This window comes from Sinohyriopsis cumingii, chromosome 15 (genome assembly GCF_028554795.1).
Source record: "Sinohyriopsis cumingii isolate HCF-2022 chromosome 15, ASM2855479v2, whole genome shotgun sequence".
NCBI lineage: Eukaryota > Metazoa > Mollusca > Bivalvia > Unionida > Unionidae > Sinohyriopsis > Sinohyriopsis cumingii.
The window spans coordinates 125706010-125719699 of NC_142975.1; the positions used below are offsets into that span (position 1 = coordinate 125706010).

Here is a 13690-nt window from a genome sequence, read left to right on the forward strand (position 1 = left end):
TCTCTCTTTAAAATATAGCTATTATATTCACCAGTGAAAATGTAATAAACATCAAGTGTGAAGCAACTATTTCATGGCAGTGTGTTTGGTCAAAACACCAATATAGTATTATTGATAAGGTATTCGGTTCAAAATAACGTGTTCTCGATTCTCTTTCTCCGTCTGGGAAAACTCTTTAAAGCTCTATGATGAATGCACAGTCCACGTGTTTTTGGCAATTTTGGCAGGAACGATAAAAGAAGGTCATTGTGTCCTTAAACATGTTGTACAAGACACGAACACAAATTTTACTGAGTATCTGAAAGTTTGTTGATCATAAGAAGTCAAGCTGAACTATGGAAACCCTAAGCTGGTGCCAAACGCTATTCCCGGCTTCCTGTCCCGTAGTTGGCACCACCGGCTTTAATCAGAATTTCCCGTATGTAATCGTCACTCAGCTCAGACTTCTCTGACGCCAAGTATTCTGCGGCGAAATTCTGGAAATAAAGATTGTTCTTTTATATCATAAAATTATACGTACAAACGAGGAAATATCTTTGTAATTTAATTACTTATCTTGCACATGCTCGTACGTGCGCAAATGTCACTTTCAAAATTATGACAGGTTTTAGGTGACTGACAATAAAGACCTGGTTTGTTAATTGTTTGCATTTCGAAGAATTGGGCGATTGAACAATTTTGTTGTTCCGACACGAATTCAGACAGGATGTATTCTAATTTGCATAAAGATACATAAAAACTAAAGGTGACAAATCCATGAAAAATTTAACAATGAGTCAATTAAATAAAAATTAGGTATTTTTAGATGATGATGATGATGATGATGATGATGGTAATAATGATGATATCAACCATCAAGATCATTTTGTAATTTTAAGAAGTCAATAAAATGCTAAGTGTATATCCAAGGTTTGCATATCCAAGGTCTGCATGTGATTCTTCAAGACAATTTTTGCTTGACAACAGTTCAAAACTTACAGTATAAATAAAATGATTTGGACACAGTAGCGTACTATGGGGGTGGGGTACTGACGGGGCAGTTACCTGGGGCGCCAGAGGTCTTGGGGCGCCAAAACCCCTTTGGGACATCAGCTTCGCCCGGGCGCCATTTACCCTAAAGTGTATTGGCTCCATACCAGTCCTTAATTAGTGTCCTTGCTTGGCGAATTAAGTCAATGGTAGGAACAGAATGGTTCTTCAGGTTTTTCATATGAAGTCATCAGAGCACAAGTTTGATGTGTTTGATGTTAACATTTCATACCGATCAAAAAAAGAGCAATGCTTTTCTCTCAATTTGTCTCTCCTGATTTAGATTTTTTAAATGCCAAAAACCCTGGTTTAACAATTTATATTCGTTTTATTCACACAAAAAATCAAGGCCGACATGAAGCGGGGGGGGGGGGACAACCGGGGATATATATCCCCGGGGCTTGGGCCGAATAACACTTTTAATTTTATATTTTAAAAAAATATTGTTTGAGCAAGAATTAGGAGAGGCCCAAGTTTTTGCCCAAGTGTTTCTTACGACAGGGCGCTTGATCACTCTCTACAACCCTGGCATAAAATAACACATTTTAGGCACAGTCTTCAGTAAACATCCTTTTGCTATATGTACTGTATACGAGGTTGAATATAACACATGATACGTAGCAGAAGAGGAACAAACCTTAATGACGTCCTTGACTGCTGCCTTGTCGGTGCTCATCTTGGCGCGCTTTAGAGCGCCGACATCATGGCCCACCCAGGAGATGAGTGCAAACTTGGCTCGCCGGCTAAGCTCGTCGCCCGTGAACATACGTACGAAACCAAATACACGCTGATCGTCTGGGAAGCAAAACGAAAAATAAATAACCATATAAAAACTAAAACGATATTGACTCAAAGAATCGAGACAAATAGTTTACCGTAAACTGGAGAGGATTAAGATGGCCCGTATCTGAAGATCTACACAAGGTAATAACATATGGATGGTTTTCTCTAGTACATATCAGTAACCACACATTACTAAGATTCAATGGAGAAAAAAAAAAGATTTTTAAAAAGTTCTCATTAACTGTGCCAATGATAATAATCCATGATGCAAGTCGGTGGGGGTGGGGTATGCTGGCTCTGTCATCAAAGAAGGTGTTGAAAGAATAACAACCATTCGTTCCAACGAAAGAAATTGTCAACGAAAAATTAGCGTTTTTTTTTTCATATTGCATTTACTGAGATCTGGATATAAAATAATTATGTATAATGCAATTCATGACTGGCATTACAATATCTTATCACCGCACCGGTGGCCTAAGAGGTTAGAACGTCCGCCTCGGATGCTGGAGATCGCGGATTCGAACCCCAGCCAAGCCATACCAAAGACTTATCAAAATGATACTAGCAGTTGCCTCGCTTGGCGCTCAGCAGGTTAATGTTAGGAATGGTCGGTCTGGTGTCAGGATAATGTGACTGGGTGGGTCATGGTCGTGTCTGCGGCTAGTCCGAGTATCCTCTGACCTTTGTCACCTTATTTTTGATATTTGGATATTTATGTTGGGGTGTAGAGTCAGAGTCAATTCCCTATCGAAAAGTTGGAATTAACTGACACCATTTGGTGTCGGCATGGGGTAACCGCTTACTAGCCGGCCCAGCAAACGTGAACAACCCTTCATCGAGATACCCCTGCATGAAATCGATAGGAATATGATTTATTTACTCAGAAATTGCGATCATAGCATTAGTTCTGTCTTTACTCCGCTGACATACGAGACGAAAGTACATCGTTGCTGAAATCTGCCCTGCATCTGGCCATTTGCATTCTTAGTCACGTGAATAAACAACTCTCGCAACCTACATGTCAATGAAATCAGGTCATACGGTCACGTGATATCAACAATAAACAATGTCTAGTGTTGCTGCAGGAAAACAAATCGAACACATAAATGAAAGTCACGTAATTTTTATAGAAAAACGAGAAGAAAAAAAAAACACAAACTGCTTAAAATATGTATTGTGAAAACAACGACGGAAAATCTTTAAATGTTGCAGCAATATGAAGAAAACCAGATTCACTAGTGCAGAGAGCACATGTCAATGTGGTAGTCACGTGACACGAACAAACCATAGCTGACACGTGGTCTGTACTTCTTAAAAATGGTTTTCTTTCACCCTGTTGCGATACTGACATGTTTCTGGTTGTTCTCAGAATAAATATGTTGAGAATTAAATGTGCGTTATATTTATTTTCAACCATTAAGTGACTTCTAGATAATATGTCCAAATTCTATGTGCAACAACTTTGGAAATTTGTTTATTGTCCATAATTATATGACTTCTTAAGTCATTGACATGTTGATTGCGAAATTTGTATAGTCATGTGACTCGGGTTGCAAATGGACAACAGATCCAGGTCAAATTTCAGCAACGACATGCTATCGTCTCATCTGTCAGCGGATTAAAGACAGAACGAATGCTATGCTCACGATTTTTGAGAAAATAAATCATATTCCTATCGATTTCATGCAGGTATAATCCGATCAAAGGTCCTTAAAGTTTGCTGGGCTGGCTAGTAAGCGGCTACCCATACCGACACCAAATCGTGCCAGCAAATCACAACTTTTAGATAGGGAATAGAACCTGACCCTACACCCCAACATAAATGTCCAAATATCAAAAATGGGGTGGCAAGGGTTAGAGGAAACTCGGACCAGTCTGCGGCATGATGCCCCAGTGCCAGACATCACTATAAACTGCCACACTTCAGACATCATAGCTATATGACTGGAAAAATGTTAAAACAACGTTAAAAATCCAAATTACACACACACACACACACACACAGACTGACACCAGGCAAGTCATTTCAACTTTTCTGCCCCCCCCCCCCCCCAGTTCATGACTGACACATCCTATCTTATCATTTGTACTACAACCACGATAATCCTAACCGTTTTTTTCTGGTAAAAAAAAGATAACTCTGCGCGAGTCGAGTCTGAAGCGACAAATTCAAAAGCTGAATTTAGACCTAACGTTCAGTAGGAACGTCTTATGTATTTCGATCTCTTAGCTGTACCACGAAGAAGAGACCAGTCACATATTATTATTATTATTGGAGACTGATATGCGATGGGATACACACTACTAAGATCTATCGATAACGGTCAAAAAATATAGCGCTTCAGTGACCAATCAGGCTGCCAGCCAGACGTCTAGCGTTGCAAAGTCACTCTTTTATCTGTTTCGTCCAGAAGCGTTGTTGACATGGTAATGAATTGGTGGTACAAGGTCGGTAGGTCGAATTTTTTTCTTAGCCTTCCCGTATCAAAGTACATTACACAACGAAAAATCAAACTACCCTACATAGTAACAAATCAATGTACCCTGAACAGTGACAAATCAATGTACCCGACACATAAAGAAATCAAAGTAACGAATACAAGAACCATACACAGTAATAAATCAAAGTTCCCTACACAACACCAAAATCAAAGTAACCTACACAGTAACAAGTCACAGTACCCTAAAAAGTGTCAAATCAATGTACCCGGAAAAGAGACAAATAAATGTACCATTCAAAGTAATTAAGGTGTCCAGCACAATGAAAAATCAAAGTACCCTACACAATAACAAATCAAAGTTAACTTACGTTTCCAAAAGCCGCCACCACTACATCATACAGAATATATGAGAGAGAGAGAGAGAGAGAGAGAGAGAGAGAGAGAGAGAGAGGGAGAGGGAGGGTGTGTCTCAGCATAATGCTTACTTGAATAATTTACGACTACACATAGTTGTGGAGTTTTGGAAACGTATAGCGACAGGGGAGAGATAGCAGTCAAATCTCTCCATGAGTCACACTGTTCAAATGATTTTCAAGTGCTTGGTAACTTAATTCGATCAGTCAGAATACCTGTAAAATGTGACCTGAATTCATCCATATCCGCGCCACGTGACTCCAGTGAGATTTTGTCGCCTTCATATTTCAGTATGCACCTGTTAAAACGAATGAATGTGTGGAATTAAAAGACCGCCTCATTAAGAATGTATTTCACCAATAAGCGTTAGAATTCGATACCTTTTTATATCCAACAAATGAAGTTTTGTGAAAATATATAGTCGCATAGCAATTTATGATTTTGTTATCATTATTTATATAAAAGCACATTCCGAAGAAAAGGTCTTCCTGAAGAATGACTTCTAAAATTCACCTGAATGCATCAACTTATCATTAAAAAAGATATCCTTCACAACGTTTATCTATTTCATTTAAAGTGTGTGTGTGTGTGTGTGTGTTGCGAGGATGGTGGGACTTTAGGGGTAAATTTTCTTAACTTTTCGGGTAAAGTCTGTACTACAGTAATCGTCAAATATCGGGAGAATGGGCTGTAACAATTTTGGCTTTGGAAAGGAGTGATTGTAGGTATGAACTAGACTTCGGCATTGTTTTGTTTGTTGTTTTCGTCTTTGTCCCGCTACCTTCTTCGTCAGTGTTGTTTCAGTATAGTTTGACTAGAAAAGGATAGCGAGGTTAAGGTTTATGTACAATGTTTGCTCCTTAAACAATGTATTTGGTAATATGACTTCAAATGAACACAGTACGAACAAATACACTGTAATTAATTCGAGCACGAGCACACACACATACACACAGCGAAATACCCTCCAAACACACACACACACACACACACACACACACATATATATATATATATATATATATATATATATATATATATATATATATATATATATATATATATATATATATATATATATATATATATATATATAATTGCAATTACAGATAGGCAAAATTGTATAATGACCTGCCACTAGAGAAACCAATTTATTTTGTTTTAATTTCAAGACTACAAAAAACGACAAAGTCCAAAAGGTTATCTACGTGCCAGAGTAAATCCCGACAACTAATTAGCATTGCACGTCATGTTTGTGGAGAAGTAGAAATGACAGCAATTTATTTTGACATTTATCCTATGACTCTTAGTGTTAAGTGCTTATATCATACTGAGCATTTGATGACGTTTAACAAATGTTTCGCCAACGCGCATGTTAATCACGTGATGCGTGATGCAAAGTATGCATGATGCAGCATTATAGGTTGGTGGTTTGTAGGTAGATATCGGATCCAGTTCGGGTTGAGTGATATATATATATATATATATATATATATATATATATATATATATATATATATATATATATATATATATATGTTAATTAAGTTCTTTTACACGTATTTATAATGTTGAGATTACTTATCCGTTACATCTGTGGTCACTATACATGTATTTTGAGCTGACAACGAGTTAATATTTCGATGTTTGTGGAGAAATAGAAATGACCAAACGCCTTAGGGGAAAATTCTTTACATTTAGTCCAGCGCAAACCAGACCGTTCAACTGACCGTGTCTCCGACACACACCAATAATCATTTAGTTTGAACAGCTGACCAATATGGCGTTATTGTTGTTGTAGTAGGGTTTAACGCCATGTTTCAGCACACGATAGGCTATACATGACGGCCAGTATTAATGGTGGAGGAAGAACCCGGGAAAACCCCGGAAAGAACCACCGACCCATGAGAAGCTACTGGCAAGCTTTCTCACATACCTACATTGGCTGAATCCGAGACTCGAACCCACGCAGACAGAGGTGAGATGGCAATGATCCGTAGCGGAGAGCGCTTTAGACCACTCGGCCACTCGGGGCCCCCAATATGGCGTTAAGATAATCTGGTATGTGTTCTCCGTACATTTAAAGAGGTTGCTTCAAAATAGGTTTTTATAATGTTTTGAAAATTGTAATCTTTAGTGAAGCTTTATAAACTCACAACAAAAAAATGTACTGTTTGTTCTAGTGGCAGTTTATTAAATAGTTCTATCAACTTGTTAATTACAATCATGTAATCAAATTGAAATGTATAGTTTATGTTTGCTCATTTGAAGTCATATGGCTCAAATATGTAATGTCATGACAAGAACGGACACATGTAACCCCTAATGGTTTAGTGAATGAATCCACTGCCTGGTCGCTTGCTTTGGCTGATGAATACTTCAATCAACAATATCATACCGAACAGTCCATGGAATTGTTGCCCTATATTATCACCCAGGTAGGTGTCAATTAATGGCATTGTTTAGTAACCGGACAAGACTTTGTCCAACCGAATGGATGACCCAGACACACTGGGATATAGGACGTATACAGTTTTGAATTTAGCTAACTGAAATAATGTTCGTAAACATTTCGCTTACTTCCTTAAATGGAATTTACACTCGCCATCGGTTTATGGTCGATTAAAATGAGAAGGTATTGATTAGTACAACTGGATGGACGGGCGGACGTACAGATGTATATATGGATGGATGGGAGTAACACTAGATGCCCCTTCCTGTGGAAAGGAATAACAGCTAACTCAACGACACGACTTTTCAGAAATACACTTTGCTACTTTTCAGAAATACACTTTGCTACAAAGTGTCACTTTTCTCCTCCTCTGAACAGTCTTCGAACTGTTTTGTTTGTGTATTCCTGTTGCAATCTAACAAACAATGCATATCTTTGAACCTGCATTGTATTGTTACGATCTTTGTCCCGTGTTTGATTGTACAGTACACGTGACCGATCTATTTTGTTGTATCTTAAGATAACAGAAGTAACTTGTGCATACCAGAGCTTCCTGCCGTTCTCTATGGACTTCCTTATGTAAGGTTAGCAAGTACATAGCCTAAACAAATTTTAGTATCGTACCAAAACAAAATACATGACTGGTAGGTAAATATAACGAGTTCTGAACCAGCGTGAAAAATATTTGAAAGGTACGAATTTTGCCCCGTCCGTGTAATAAATAAATAAATACACTAACATCCTGAACAAGCAATGTGTTCACTGCGCTAAAACTGAATTGACCAGTCAGAACTGGAGGCATTAAAAACAAAAACAAAAAACGCAACACGTTACTGATAAGAGTTTCATCCAAAGTTGGGGCAACGCGTGTCCGAGTGTACTAAAACAATAGCGTTTGCATATCACACGCAGGTCTCACCTCACTAGAGTGAGTTCGCTTCTCGTCTCGATCAAAGTTGATACGTGAAAAAGCTTGCCAGTAGCTTCCAGCGGGTCGGTGGTTCTTACTGGCGTCTTCACAGGTTCTTCGTCCACCATGTATAGCCTATTACGCGCTAAGAAATGACGTTAACCCTACAAAAAGCAAACCATACAAACTAGTGTAAATATAACTGGACTGATGGTAATCCAAAGTCACCCTTTAGGACTCAGTATTGTTGCCATGAGATACACGGACGCCCATACACTGGGGCAAATGGGAGTGGGAGTGACAATTGCACCCCTCCTAATTTAATCTCTATACATGTTTTGGTCTACATCCGTAACATTTTAATATCTGACCACTACACGTGTGCTCCCCTTCCCCCACCCCAACAAAAAATTATGTGTGCGCCCCTGACATATATATGGCAGACTTATTATCAAATCTTAGTAAATTCAGTAGTAATTTGTGCTTGGTAAAATCTATTAATGATACACACAAAATCACGTGCAAGATACACGTATGCTTACGTAGCCAACCAGATTAAAATAACACCATGCATGTCTCATTTATAATTTGAAATGTTAGGATCTAAAAAAAATCACGAGGAAACATACAAATAACCTGCGCACGAATGCATGCACGAAACTCATCCCATATTTTCCAATAATAGAAATAATAATAATGATAGTATCTGCATTAGAGACACTTAACTGGAGAAATCTATTCGTTAATACGAAGTGAATTCATTGTAAATTGCAGTGAACTGTTGTCATAGGCGGAATGCAACATGTAGTTAATCATTCGTAAGACTCTTTTTTTTTTTCATACATCAGGACTGTTGTAGAACACAAAACATGCCTTCGCGATGCGAGGGTCTAAAAGCGATCAAGAATTTAACCTCGAATATACTTTTTTGTTTTAAAAATTCTAGACACTATGAACTAAGTAATCAGTACCAATCTTTCGTTGAGCACAAAATAACATACACATAAGTTTTTAACCACTGCGACAAGTTAACAGGAGTAACACTATTAGCATGATTTTTTTTCAACCTGCAATTACATGTAAAACAGTTATTCCTAGTTGTTCTAGTCACTGCTAAATAGAATTTTAATTTTGTAACAAAAATTAGGTACCTAGCTTCACACACACACACACACACACACACACACACACACAGAGTGAATACATATTTCAGAATACAATTTGTCATTGTACTATCAATAATTACCTCAAGCAACATTTTCTAACTTCTGCTATACGGATATTGCCCCGCCCCCTTTCGCAATGCCGGTACATGTACAATGAACTTTCCGAACCGTCATGTTAGTTAAGAAAAGTTGAGAGAAAAAATGATCAGCTTGACACAGATAGTTACCAGTTTGTTTCAGTCTTGTCGTCCCTGACATCATCGTAAGCTTCTCTGATAGAATTTTTATCTGTAAGAGCCATTTTGCTATAAGATCTTTCCCAACTGTGTTGCTTTCAATGCTAGGTGTTTCTTCTCTCTGGTTTACTTCCGTCTTGTGTCGTGTCACGTCACGTCACACTAGTGGCCATATAAGGAAGAACTTGTCACACCGGAAATTTTGATCGAACGAAGATCACTGAACAGCTTATTGGGGGGGGGGGGGCATATTAAATCGTCGGAGGAGGAATTGACATGGATGTTGTAATTCAAGAAGGCAAAAATGTCCTGTCGATGGTTATGTGTTACAGTTAAGACGCTTTTTATGTAATGCATGTGGAATTACACGATTCAGCGAACATAAGAAGTTTGATTCCACATTTCAGCGAACATATGAAGATATATATATATATATATATATATATATATATATATATATATATATATATATATATATATATATAACGAAATATTAAAGTACAAATTTCCAAGCAGTTCCATACCATTTATATCGATCGAAGAGCAATATAAATAGTTTATTTTAATCTGTCTCGAAATTAACCCCATCAAGTTGGTCGTGACCTCTAGTGGGGCATTTTCCTTTCTATTTCAAACTGTGAAGAGAATGATAACTACAAACGTAATTTCTGTGTAATCTTCATGTATGTATATATGTTTAAGCGCTGAACGTTTAATTTTTTAAAGAATTTACTTGTTTTTATTTATGAAATTATGAATAGTTTTTTTTTAAAATGTGGGCATAATAAAGTCAGTAAAAGAGTAACATATCATATTCTAGTGACTAAAATAGATGACCAAGTCAGATTTTTTGTTGATATGTTAATCAACAAATTTCGAAGGCAAAATAACGTTTCCTTCAAAATATTTCTAATATTTTCTATGCAATGAATCGGAAAAGGGCATCTCTGCTTTAAAACACATCAAAATTATTAACATTTGCCCAAAAAGAACATACACTTTAACTGTGTATATAAAACTGGTAGTTTTGACGATAAAATAGAAGTGATTTTGTGAAGATCGTGCAAGTACATAATCTACGAATTAAATCTTACGGGGATTTCCCGCCTTTTTCTGAATAATCACTAACAGAATAAAGCACAAACAGGTACTTTAAAATAAATGTCAAGTTTATTAACGGTAGAGAATACAGTTAGACTAAACTGCCCGTTTTATCTTTTTTCTTCCCATTAAAACAACATATATTTTTTAAGTCTATAGACTATAGAGTCCACATAAAAAATTCTGAAATAATGCAATTTGTGGGTTCATTCAATGTAAGCACTAAAAGTATGTCTCGGAAATATATTATTCTCAAACAAATGCTAGTGGACAAGTTATTTCTGATACAAGCAAAACTCAATCAACATTATTGTAATGTTTTTTGTTGGGTTTTATTGAGGTTTTATTTTGAAAGTTACAATCCCAGACTCATTCTCTCTCCATTAAAACACAATGACCAGATTGAAGTGTCGAGTCTCAAACCATTGTCAATGTGATCGTTATTTATTCATGATTCTGTGCAATTTTTATTTTTTATTTTTTTAAGTTGTTGCAACAAATGCCCCTCACTTTTAATGTTAATATTTTCATCTGTTAATTTATACGATATGCGTAACAAATAAGCAAGGATCGGGCAGTAAACAGCAGGTAAGGCAAATGTTTGGTGCAGTTTCTCTTCCGCACCTAACAAGCCGAGTCCTTGTAGCTAGAGATGGATTACGTAGGGTTTAAACTTTAAGATGCTTATTGTCATAAATCTGTGTTTCTGCAGATCATATACATACCTGTAGTAACCCTTATTGTGACACCTCTAAGCCTCATTCCAGCATATATAGCTGGTTAAGACTTAAAAAATAACATCCTGTGTTCTAAACCTGTTTTGGTGCTTGTCCCTGTCCTCCCATATTATGTTCTACATGTATTTATTTACAAAGAATAAATGAGTAGAAAAATAATTTAGTCTGGGTTAATCTTTCTTCCTTTCTATCAAATGTTTTTAGTTACATTATTCAGAAAAGCTCAGGGTACGAACTATACTCCCTTTCATGTTTTGGGGGTGGCAGTGGGCCTGGTTTTCATGTTCCCCCCTTTGCTGATATCTTAGGATAGTACACCTCCCACTGACGCGATACTATAGAATCACGAATGCGGTGTGGTAAAAAGAAAACGGATATTTTGATTCCACCCCATTTAGCCAGGATGGAGAAACTGTTGGGGGTCCAGTCGGAACAATGTCAGCTGACTGGAGGGTCATATTTTTCGGATCGACGACGACTGCCATCCATTTAAGGGGCATGTTTGTTTTCCCAGCCAATTGCTTTGATGCGAACGGGCACGTAGTTTTCGAATAGAACTAGGGTGGGGTGGTCTGGGGATCTGCCGGTGAAATGAGCTTAAGAAGGCGCCACATACCCCGAAGTAAATTATGTTGCCGAGAACGCTTCGCGAACTACCACATCGTCATTACAGTAGCAATCGAGCCTCCAGAGCAGTACGTTTGACTATTGTTCTTCCAGCAAAAGTGAAATTAATCATACCCGTGTACTAACTGGTTTTACACAATTTGTGTAGACTCAATGCTCGATTTATATTTGCTTTGAATCATCTCTCGTTCGACCCAAATCTGAACCGATACGTGTCAAACCCAAGTTCATACTAACGCAGATGCTCTAGTGCCAGAGGTTGACGTTATGCGTTATTTTGTGCGAGATGCACCAATAATAGCCATTTTCATTGTTTTCAGTATCGGCAGGCGGCATCATTGATTGTCGTTGCTGAGGGTAAATCACCCAACGTCTTGAAAACTTGCCTTGAATCTCAGCGACAGCAACCAGACAAGTGTACACTCCAACTGACGGACACGATATTATCCATCTTAAGTGCACTTCCGCGGAAAAACCACGTTTGCAATCTGAGCAGACATGATAAAGACCCAGTGCCGGATTAAGCTAGTGGGGGGCCTGTAGCATATGTTATAAAAGGACCCTAAATTTAAAAAAAAAACACCACAAATATCAAAACACAATTTTTAATTTGCATAGTAAAGTAATTGTATTTTTTAAAATTTGCTATTCAGCCAGGTAATACGACAAATACATCTGACATTTCAGTAACAGTATCATTTACATGTAGGTAATTGATAGCTTGAAAGCATTTAGCGTGGAGCCCTTAGCATATGCTACTTATGCTACTAGGATAATCCGGCACTATATATATATATATATATATATATATATATATATATATATATATATATATATGATTTGTTATTTACAGTGTTACAATGGCCAGTCTCAAATTAGCAGACGATTTCCTGTCTTAGCAATGTACTTATGAAACACAACTGAGGTTACATTGTGCGGTGCCGACATACTTGCTGGTAATATGACGGTGGTCTCGCACCCAGTCGATACGCAGTTCCTCGCCACAGATGTGACGGTCTGTGGATTTCCGGAAAGTTTTGCTGTCATCTCCATCTATTAAAATCTCAGCCGGAAAACGGAGCTCTTTTCAATTCTTTTCCATATTACCTTTGAAACAACATCGCTGCGACCAAGTATCAAGGAAACGTTGCATGGAACCTGATCAGCGATATTTTGAGTGCTGCTTTCTGTTAGATTGTCGGCAGGGAGTTGCATTAGCACATTTTGTGCCTCGAAATCAGCATAAATAATATATAGGATGCGCATCTAGCGATGGTGGTTCTGGAAGGCAAAGATGTTCTTGCCTGGCTCAGGTAAGGACACATGCTAAGGCGCAAATGTAAATGGAACGGTTTTCTTCCATCCGGTTAGTCAGTTTGGGTAGGTAGTTCCGGGTCTTGTCGGAAAGACTGTCAGTCAGTTGGACAACTAATAATCCGTTGGAAAGCATGTTTGTCCGGACCAGATACCCCACCACCCCGAGGCCGGTTCAGAATGGGAGTTTCACTGCCAGTATTCGAAGAAGAAAAAAAAAGTTGATGGCGAACAAGTTTCCTATTATAGACGAAGAACATCGTTTCAGTTTTTGTAAAATTCGTTTCGAAATACCACATTCATTTAAGTTGTTGTTGTTGTTCTTCTTCTAGGGTTTAACGCCATTTTTCAGCACAAGATAGGCTATACATGGCGGCCAGTATAACTGGTGGAGGAAGAACCCTGGAAAACCCAGGGAAGAACCACCGACCCACGAGAAGCTACTGGCAGGCTTTCCCACGTACCCACCCTAGCCGAGCC

The 13690-nt window shown here is 37.9% G+C and overlaps 1 protein-coding gene across 1 annotated transcript; it reads right to left on the bottom strand.

The window, feature by feature from the left end:
• Positions 1–227: 227 nt before the first annotated feature.
• LOC149782699 (coactosin-like protein) lies at positions 228–9583 on the bottom strand. The gene is made up of 4 exons (XM_089934193.1): positions 9423–9583; positions 4883–4965; positions 1667–1824; positions 228–476 (listed from the first exon to the last, which is right to left on the bottom strand). The coding sequence occupies exons 1-4, from the start codon at positions 9494–9496 to the stop codon at positions 363–365; spliced, it is 429 nt and encodes a 142-aa protein (XP_089790319.1). The 5' UTR covers positions 9497–9583; the 3' UTR covers positions 228–362.
• Positions 9584–13690: the final 4107 nt, after the last annotated feature.